This window comes from Mandrillus leucophaeus, unplaced genomic scaffold (assembly GCF_000951045.1).
Source record: "Mandrillus leucophaeus isolate KB7577 unplaced genomic scaffold, Mleu.le_1.0 Scaffold79, whole genome shotgun sequence".
NCBI lineage: Eukaryota > Metazoa > Chordata > Mammalia > Primates > Cercopithecidae > Mandrillus > Mandrillus leucophaeus.
The window spans coordinates 245547-256059 of NW_012108585.1; the positions used below are offsets into that span (position 1 = coordinate 245547).

The 10513-nt window shown below is 41.1% G+C and overlaps 1 protein-coding gene across 1 annotated transcript in view; it reads right to left on the bottom strand.

Annotated features, from left to right (window-relative positions):
• Window positions 1-10513, bottom strand: part of KDM5A (lysine (K)-specific demethylase 5A) — a 197911-nt gene that overhangs the window by 114560 nt on the left and 72838 nt on the right. Inside the window, exons 16-20 of the mRNA XM_011967180.1 lie at window positions 9989-10113; window positions 9328-9478; window positions 7879-7993; window positions 4691-5046; window positions 4432-4466 (exon numbers count right to left, since the gene is read on the bottom strand). Of these exons, the coding sequence (XP_011822570.1) occupies window positions 4432-4466; window positions 4691-5046; window positions 7879-7993; window positions 9328-9478; window positions 9989-10113 (782 nt within the window). The remainder of the gene's footprint in view (window positions 1-4431; window positions 4467-4690; window positions 5047-7878; window positions 7994-9327; window positions 9479-9988; window positions 10114-10513) is intronic.

Sequence of the window (10513 nt, forward strand, 5' to 3'; positions counted from 1 at the left end):
ATGAATAAAGCATAGACCTTATCCTCAACGAATCGCAATACAAGATAAGAATTATGCTTCTACTGGGAACTAAAACCAAATTACTATAAACTCACTGTTACGGGAGGCAGTGATTAATTCTGCCCCGGAAAGCTGAGAAAGGCTTTGAAGTAGGCCTTAAATTAGTATGATTCTGTCAAAACAAAAAGTTAAAGAAGTTAAGGAAACCAGGAACACAATGAACAAAGGCATGGAAAAACACTGAAAAAGCAGTTCATAGTTCAGTTTGCAATTAGGGGGCGATGTGGAGAACGGGAGGCAGGGAACGGGTGGAAAAGAGTGGGACGGGAAGAGGGAATTTGGCAGGAAGAGAGACGCGGAGTCCTGAGAGTCACGGACTTCATCATGTAAAGCAACGGGAAGCTGCTGAGGCGGAAATCGTTCATCATCCACGAATCCTACTGTGTGTTAGGCACCGTTCTAGGTACTGGAAATTGCTCATGAGCAAGAATGACAGTCCTTGCCTCATGAAACCTTTACCTATTTTTTGAGTCTCACTGTCACCCAGGCTGGAGTGCAATGGCGCAATCTCAGCTCACTACAACCTCTGCCTCCCGGGTTCAAACGATTCTCATGCCTCAGCCTCCCAAGTAGCTGGGACGACAGGCATGAGCCACCTTGCCCAGCTAATTTTTTGTATTTTTAGTGGAGACAGGGTTTCACCATGTTGGCCAGGCTGGTCTCGAACTTCTGGGCTCAAGCAATCCACCCTCCTCGGCCTCCCAAAATGCTGGGATTACAGATGTGAGCCACTGTGCTCAGCCTCATGAAGCTTTTTAATTTTATGAAGATTATTAATAAGGAGTTTATGATGCACTGTGAGAACTGTAATGATAAATGAAAGTAAAGGTGCTATTGGAATACATAGTAGGAGAACCTAATCAACCTGGTGGGTAAAGAAGACCTCCCAAAAGTGAGGTCTAAGCTTTCTCATCCTTTCTGAATAAGGCTTAATCAGGAAAGCTGGGGCCAGGGGCAGGGTAGGGTTGGCAGCGGTACACCACAGGAGATGGGCTGAAAATAAGAGTGCTCTACAGGAGAATAAAATACACATGCACAAAGATGCAGAGAAAGAACGTAGATGTTTGAGGAACTGGGAAGAAAATCACAATGTTTGGAACACAGGATATAAGAGAAGAATGGCAAGAGATAAGACTAGATATATAATTAAGCAAGAGGCTAGATGACAGATGGCCTTATAAATCAGGTTAGAGAATTTAGACTTCATCCTGAGGGCAACAGAAAACTAGAGAAGGATTTCAGTAAGGGAGTGAAAGTGACACCTGTGTGTTAACAAAGCACTAGTGTCTGTAGAGAGAACGAATCAGAGAGGGGTAAGGCCAGACAGAACCTGCTGCTGTGATCTAGGCTAGCTATGACAGCAGCCTGAGTGGAATGAGAGAAAAAGAAGGAATAATCCTACAAGATTCTTTTCAAAACAGCAGACAGAATGATATATCCAAAGTACTAAGACAAATAACTGTCAACCAGTAATTTTACACCTAATGCAAAAAAGTCCTTCAAGCATGAGGGTAAAAGGCTGCGCACAGTGGCTCAAGCCTGTAATCCCAGCACTGTGGGAGGCCGGGGCGGGCGGATTGCTTGAGGTCAGAAGCTCAAGACAAGCCTGGCCAACATGGCGAAACCCCATCTCTACAAAAAATTAAAAAATTAGCTGGGCATGGTGGGCACGCACCTATAATCCCAGCTACTCGGGAGGCTGAGGCATGAGAATAGATTGAGCCTTGGGCAGTGGAGGTTGCCATGAGCCAAAATGGCACCACTGCACACCCCAGCCTGGGCAACAAAGCAAGTCTCTGTCTCAAAAAAGAAGGTGGGGAGGGGGTTTGAAAAAGAATGAATATAACATAAATCCATGTGCAGACTTAAAAAAAAAAAAGAATGAAAGTGAGAAGCACTGGGGAAATATAATCAGCACAACTGAGTTTGAGGATAAAGAAGAAGGGAGGAGTCAAAGCTAACTACCAAAGTACCTGCCGTTCAAATGAGTGAAAGGTGGTATCATTTAAAGAATAAAGAAACAAAGGAGGAGGATATGGGAAGACATTAATGAGTCCAATTTTGGATACAGAGAATTTCAGGTATCTGTGAGACATCCCCTGGAATTATCTAACAGGCAGATGATATTTATGAAAGAAATCTATATTATAAATGAAGATTTAGGAGTTACTCAGTATAAAGAAGGCAAACGGAGCCAAGAAATTAAATTAAATTTCCAGAGAGACTGTACAGAGTGAGAAAAGAAAGGTATCTATGCCAGAATCTCGAGGAAAACCATTATTTTAGATGTAGAGAGAAGGCCAAAGGCAAAGAAAGAATCTCAAGAAAATAATGGTAAGTAGTAAATAACCAATACTAAGAGATCAAGAAGATTAAGGATGTGTTTCAGAAAGATAATTCTGACAGAAATTAGAAGAGAGTCTAACTCCCACTATTTCCACCAACCACATAATCCTCTATTTCTTTACCAGTTTTACTTTTTTCATGACACTAATTATTTGAAATTCATTCATATCTCTCTCTCTCTACTAGAACGGTAGCTCCATGAAAGCAGAGATCTTTGTGTGTCTTGTTCACTACTGTCTACACAGCATTTAGAAATAGTACCTGGCATGGAGTAGGTTCTCCATCAATACTTACCAAACTCAAATATCAAGGTAAAATATAAGAGGACTACAACCAGGTCAGTGACAATGAATTTGAAAGAGAGATATGAAAGACATTTTGGAGACAAAATCATCAGGACCTGGTGACTGACTAAATATAGGAGACTGGGAAAACAAAGTGTTTAACTATTATTACCAACAAAATTTCATTTGGTAGCCTACTCCCAGTTGTATCAGGTGTTATCAAAATCATAGTTTTACATTCCAAAGTTATTTAGCTTTGTCCACTTAATATGTTCCCACCTCCTGGAACTGTCATTAATCTGAAGACACTGAGTAATATGAATAGTTCAAATAGGAAACGCAATGAATACATTTTAGTATGTATTCTGCACGTCATCTGGATAGCAAAATACCCAGTGCACATAGAGGCTTCTCAGAGCTGTGCTCATTAAATCACCTAAAGATTTTCTCATCAAAATGTATCCAAAGTTAAGTGGCTGGCAAAGTAGATAAGTACACAGAGATATTGAAATCAAGTGGAAGATGCTTTAAATTTCAGTTGTGTCACTCAGTAACTACGTGATCGCTCTACGCACCCCAGTTTCCTCATCCTCACAAGAGAAATTATATAAATATTAATCTTAGCTGCTAGAGAAATGCTTTCACAAAGAACACCACCATTAATTATCACCCAAATTTGCTGATATACAGCCAGATATAAACGCTTTATTTAAATCTCATTAAGTTGGCCGGGCGCGGTGGCTCAAGCCTGTAATCCCAGCACTTTGGGAGGCCGAGACGGGCGGATCACGAAGTCAGGAGATCGAGACCTTCCTGGCTAACACGGTGAAACCCCGTCTCTACTAAAAAATACAAAAAACTAGCCGGGCGAGGTGGCGGGCGCCTGTAGTCCCAACTACGCGGGAGGCTGAGGCAGGAGAATGGCGTGAACCCGGGAGGCGGAGCTTGCAGCGAGCTGAGATCCGGCCACTGCACTCCAGCCTGGGAGGCAGAGCGAGACTCCGTCTCGGGGGGAAAAAAAAAAAAAAAAAAATCTCATTAAGTCCAATGGGGTGCTGATGCTAATACAGCCACTCAACATTCTCCTCCTGCCTGATTCTCACCTCCCAATACTTTTCAGCATAAATCCTCCACTCCAGGCAAACCCACTTATTTTCTGTCACTTGAACACACGCTAAATATTCCTTAAACTCAGTTTCTGACATTTCTCTTACCTTCCTTCCACTTCAATCCTACTCATTCCTCAAGGCTCTACCTAAGTTCTTATTTTTCTCTGAAGCTTCTCTATTGACCACCCAAGCTCACCATGATTTTCCCCCTCTGAATCCCTGTAACATTTTTCCACACCTTTCGGTTAACATTAATAACATACTACAATGGGCTTTATACTTCTTACTTCCTAACTATAATATCACCAAGTATAGGCTCTAAACAAAACACGACTTTGTATAACATGAAGTACCTAACAAAGTACTCTGCACAATAGTCTGCACATATTTGAAACTGTCTACATGTAGCCCCATTTGATAACTTAGCAATTGGCCAGAGAAGGCACAAAACATTTAATTAAATATTTAATGTCATCACAATAAACCAGTTGTTGGAGCCAGACACAGGAGAACCCACTCCCTAGCACTGGCACTCCATTCGTGGGTCCAGACACAATGAGGTGCTGAGGGCTGAAGAAGGTGTGGACTGTGGGCATTCCTGCCCAGCAAGAAACTCTCCAGCTTGCCTGTACCCACTGCCACCGACCTGCACCTCTCCAGGAGCTGCCTGCCAAAGCAGGGAGAGAGGAGAATCTCCCCATTTCCCTCAGGCCCGGGATCATCAGGAAATGCCTTTCCCACCTACACAACTTAACTAATGCTACTTACACATTAAAATTCTAAAGTAAAAAAAAAAAAGCCATTTAATGCAATAAGCCTTTAAGCTCCTTCTTCCCATTCTACCTTCCGACTTAGTTGTTAAAGAGGCAACAGTCACCAAAATGTGTTCACCTTGCCTGTAGGCAGACCTTAGCCTTTTCTTCCCATCGTTCAGAGACTGTAAGGAGCTCCTGTAGTTCAGCCATTGCTTTCTCCACAGCATGGTGGGGTGCCAACCCTACCCCAGAGTCTATCAGTTTCTTCATGACATCCAAAGTGACTTGCTGTGGATCTGATAAGGTCAGTCTTACTTCGTCCAACCACCGAGCCTGTTGCAGCTCTTGCTTCAGTCGTGGTAATTCAGGGAGTTCCACATACAGACTAGAGCCCATATCTATCAACATTTGGAGTTTGGAAGAATCTGGGGTTTCATCCATCATGGCCTCCTGAGCACGTTCATGAAACTCTTCCACATCATCTAGCAGATTCTGAAAAGGTCAAAAGAAATAAAAATTCGAAAAACAAATTTGAAAGATACAAAAAGAGTATGAACTAGACATAGTCAAGGCACACTATCAATTCTAGACTCTCATAATCTCACCACCATAACACCAAATATTCAGATATGATAGTTAAATTAATAAATATGCTTTTGTGTAATTACTTCTAGCTACACTCCTACTTTTAAAATATAGTTGATTCATTCAATAAATATTCAATGACTGCTGATTTAGATGCAGGCACTTTTCCAGGCACACAGTATTAAAGAAGACATAAAAAGTCCTTGTCTTCAGAGAACATACTTATTTTTTTTGAGACAGAGTCTCGCTCTGTCGCCCAGGCTGGAGTGCAGTGGCACGATCTCGACTCATTGCAAGCTCCGCCTCCCGGGTTCACGCCATTCTCCTGCCTCAGCCTCCCAAGTAGCTGGGACTACAGGTGTCCGCCACCACACTCGGCTAATTTTTTGTATTTTTAGTAGAGACAGGGTTTCACCGTGTTAGCCAGGATGGTCTCAATCTCCTGACCTCATGATCCGCTCGCCTCAGCCTCCCAAAGTGCTGGCATTACAGGCGAGAGCCACCATGCCCGGCCCAGAGAACATACATTCTAATGCAGGTGACCAGACAGTGAACACACGAATAAAATGTTTCAGTTAGTGTCAAGTGCTCTGAAAATAGGGCAGCACAACAGAGAATGACCAGAGCGGGCAGAGGCATATTACTTAGCAGTGTCATGGTAGTCACAGAAGGCAAACTGAAACTAAATTGAGGGTTGGGGAGGAACTACAAGAGGGTCTGAAGGAAGAACAGTTAGGGCAGGGTAAAAAATAATTGCAAACGCTTTTAAAGAAGAATGAGCTTGGTGTGTTGCTACAAGTGGACGATGGAGAAATGTGGCTAAAAAATAAGCAGAGGTCAGACTACACAGTATCTTCTAGGTTACAATGAGTTTGAATTTCATTCAAATGGCTTTGGGGAACCACTGGAGAATTTTAACCACAGGGAAGTGATGTGATTTGATTTAAAGTTTAGATTATCATTCTGGTTACCAAACAAAAAATAAAATGTCAGACGAGCAAAAGAAGAGAAAGCAGCTGAAAGCCTGTTGCAGTAATCCAAGGGGCACATTCCAGTGGTATAGAGCATAGTTTAGGCAACGGAGAGGACAATAAATGGTTTGCTTTAGGATATATTTTGGAGGTAACAGCAGTCAGCACTTGTTTAAATATTGAACACGGGGAATAAGGGAAATGAAGAAATCAAGGAGTTTGATTCATTTGGTTCATCAAAAGGCTTAAGGCCAGGTGTCGTGGCTCATGTCTGTAATCCCAGCACTTTGGGAGGCCAAAGCAAGTGGATTGCTTGAGCTCAGGAGTTTTGAGACCAGCCTGGGCAAAATGGTGAAACCTTGTCTCTACAAAACATACAAAAATTAGCCAGGTGTGGTGGTGTGCACCTGTAGTACCAGCAACTTGGGAGGCTGAGGTGGGAGGATTGCTTGAGTCTGGGAAGCAGAAGTTACAGTGAGCTGAGACCACACCACTGTACTGCAGCCTGGGTGACAGAGCCAGACCGTCTCAAAAAAAAAAAGAAAAGAAAAAAAGGCTTTAATATGCCTTTTAGTCCACCGAAAGGAAATCCAGAGTACACACGTGGACATACAAGTCTGTAGGGAAAAAGGAATCCAGGGCTGGAGATATGGGACTGAATCAACAGGATACAGGTGATATTTAATGTCACTGGGCAAATAAGGTATCAGAAGTGGGGGCACCTGAAGAAAGGGCCGAGACTCCTCATATACTCCAACACTTGAGAAGCCAAGTCAAAGAGAAACAAGCAGCAAGGAAGACTTAAGAGAAGAACTGCCAATGAGCTAAGAAAAAATCCAGAAAGTGTGGTGTCACAGAGGCTTAAAGAACAGCATTCAAGAAAGAGTAGTCAGCTATCAAAATGCTCTTATGAAATGGAATAAGACAAGAACACAACTGACCCTAGATTTCACAAGTTGATAACCTTGATAAAAACTATAAAAACGATCTTAGGCCGGGCACAGTGGCTCATGCCTGTAATCCCAGCACTTTGGGAGGCCGAGGCGGGTGGATCACCTGAGGTCAGGAGTTTGAAACCAGACTGCCAACATGGCGAAACCCCGTCTCTACTAAAAATACAAAAATTAACTGGGCATAGTGGCCCATTCCTGTAATCCCAGCTACTCGGGAGGATCACTTGAACCCAGGAGGCGGAGCTTGCAGTGAGCCGAGATCGCGCCACTGCACTCCAGCCTGGGCAACAGAGCGAGACTCCCTTCTCAAAAACAAAAACAAAAAACACTATTTTAGACCTCTACCCACCCCCAAAACACAAAAACACCCCAAACTATCAAAAGATCATTAACTATGGAGATTAATATATTTGATACATACTTTCAAGATTTTACATATTCATTAAGCCATCAGGGTGCTGGTAATTTCAGAGCTCTGCATTTTTAAAAGCTCATGTATTAATAACACTGATACATGCAGATTATTTTAACTAATTTCTTGCATCTCAATTACATCTATGTTAAATGGGTGTTCTGAACTAAAATTAATATAGAAAAAAATAATTCTTTATCAGCCTTACAGAATTTTAAATGGGGAATAACGGCTAAGAACAAAACCAAAAAACTGCCTATTAAAGAACCTCAAATAGCAGCATATAGTGAGAGAAAAAAAAAATTAGAGCAAAAAACTAGTTTAGATATACCAGTCTGTGAAACCCAGAACAGTAGACCCTGTCACAAAGGACATTACCCAAAACAAGGATGTCATACTCCACCTTCACTTGCCGAGCTTGGCTGATGACACACGGAAGACTAAAAAGTTGTTGGACAAAGGCCTTCAATTCTTCCACTGTCAGTTTGGTCCGAGTCCTCCCACTATCTGGGCTCTGTCTGATGTGAAATAATATTGAGATACAAGTAAGAAAAAAATCAGTCATTCTGATATCAAAAGGGCTCCTAGTCTATTCGGAATTCAAACCTAAGCAATCCTAGAATCCCAGTGTTTGAGGGATTACACTGCAATGGTGACCACTTCAAAACAGTTTCTAAGGTCTTCAGTTAATGACTCAAAGATTCAACTCTCCAAGTTACAGTTCCTTCGATCTACAAGTATTAAACATTTCAAACATTACATAAATTCCTCATAGTTGGAATATTAAGTTCATTGATAAAACTTAACCCTGTATCTCAAGAAGGTTAAAATGTGAAAGAAGAGCCTTTAACCTGCCTTAGGTTACAATGAATCCTCTGAAAGTGTTCCAAAATTTGTGTGTATATGATTTTTCTAAGAGGATTCCTAAACTTTTACCAGGTTCTCCAAGTGGGGTCACTGGCCCAATGACAATCTAAGAGCCGTTGATCAATGTCTCTAAGAAAAGTTATCTAACAAAATGGTAAATAAAAAATTTACAAAGTAATTAAAAAACCCAGTATGAATTGCTATAGAAAGGCCATTCAGACAGAAGAAATGTGCTGGAATTACACCACCACATTTAAATACCACAGAAAATTTAATACTTAGGAATTACATCATACCAAGGGTGCATACTTCTATGCTTCTTAACAACCTCCTCCGCATCCATCAAGGTTACCCTTTGCTGCCACCTGCCTTCAGCCTATAGTTTCCATTTATTCATTTACAAATATTTATTGCACAACTATGTGCCAGGCATTGTTTTAAGCACAAGAAATATGACAATGAAAAAAAAATTCCTGATATTCTAGTCTTGTGTACATTCTAGTGGGGGATGGGGAAGAGAAGACAGATAATAAATAAAATAAGTAGATTAGTATATTAGCAGGTGATAACGCTAGGAGAAAAACAAAGCATGAAAAAGGGTAAGAGGACTGTAATTTTATAAAGGCTTGTCAGAAAAGCCCTCGCCAACAAAGTGACATTTGAAAACAAAGGCTTAAAAGAGGCAGGTCACGGAACAAGCCACCTGGATACGGTGGGAAGGGAACTCCGAGCAGAGTAAAGAGAGAGCATGAAGTGCTACGCAAAAACGTGCCTGTATGTATGAAGAACGGCAAGAGAAAGAACCCTGCAGGCTGGAGCAAGAAAGAAGGGAGAATGGTAGGAGATAAAACTGGAGCATCACTGGGAGCGAGAGACATGGCCACAAGAGGTCCAAGACAATGTAGGGCTTCGCAGGCCAGACAAAGATTTGGTTTTTACTCTGAAAGAAAGAGGACAACGATAATTAAACTCGTCTTCGGTTTACCTGTGTTTCTGCTTTTTGCTCAGAAGCAGCTGAGCCACAGAAGCACAGGTCTCAGCTTCTTTTACAGCATCCCTGAGTTTTCGAAAGAGATCATTCTCTGGGTATTTCCTATCCTCAGCATCTTCCAGCATTACTCGCAATTCAATCAAATCTGTAAAAATAAATAAAGAGCCATATACAATGACCACAGACACAAAAAGCCATTCTAAAATCTTCACCAACCTCACTCAAGTGAGTCCCCAACCTACTAGTAGAAACATAAAATTAGTAGAAGCAAACCGCTGTGAAAATCTCACCAACACAATAAAAACTAACAACCAGGTGCTCATTTATAATCCTTATAGACAGTTTCTCTCAGGTAAATAAATTTCTCTTTCCAAAGAAGCCTCCAGTGTTAGTCTTACTGGTAATAGTGGGTTCCCAACATATATAATAAATTTACTGCAAGTTAGATGTGTGGCCCATTTTTAGTCAGTTTTTTCATTTCAAAGAAGATTCTCAAATAGAAAATTAAGTCTATATTCAACCAACCCATTAATCTCAAATCTCATAGGAAGCCTAGGATTTTTCTTTTACGGAAAGAAAAAACATAAAACTAAACAAAGCCTCTTTTAAAGTGACAATCAATTCAGCATATGTATACGAAAGAAGGAAATTTAACCTTTTTTGTGGTTGAAGTTAGCAGACAATGCTTCTGTAACACGACTGACCCACGTGTCATAGGACTGCGCCCTGACTTTTACACCATATAGCAGAGAAGGGAGGTCTTCTAATGGGTAGCGGTATCTACAAAAAGAAAACACAAACACACACAGAAATAAAAATCTCAAAAACCAACAATAACTTAAAAATAAAGTTTTAGTATAATCGGCTTAAGGAGAATACAATGGCCAAGGGAATGGGATCTTCGTTCACGTGAAGAGAAAATCAAACCAGCCCACCGCTTTTAACACAAGGAGACAAGGAACATGTGAAATCAACTGATAAAGAAACTAATTTCAGCTGCCAAGTTTAGGGCCAACTTTAGAGGACTGGTCTTCAAGCCTAGAAGTAGACAGAGAAGTTGAGAAGTCCAGAGTAAAGAGTAAAGGAAGGGAATAAGTAAAAACAACATTAAGACTTGGTTTTAAAAAAAGGTCATGGAAGTTTTACAAACTACTTTTGGATACCTAAGACATTTCTTCTG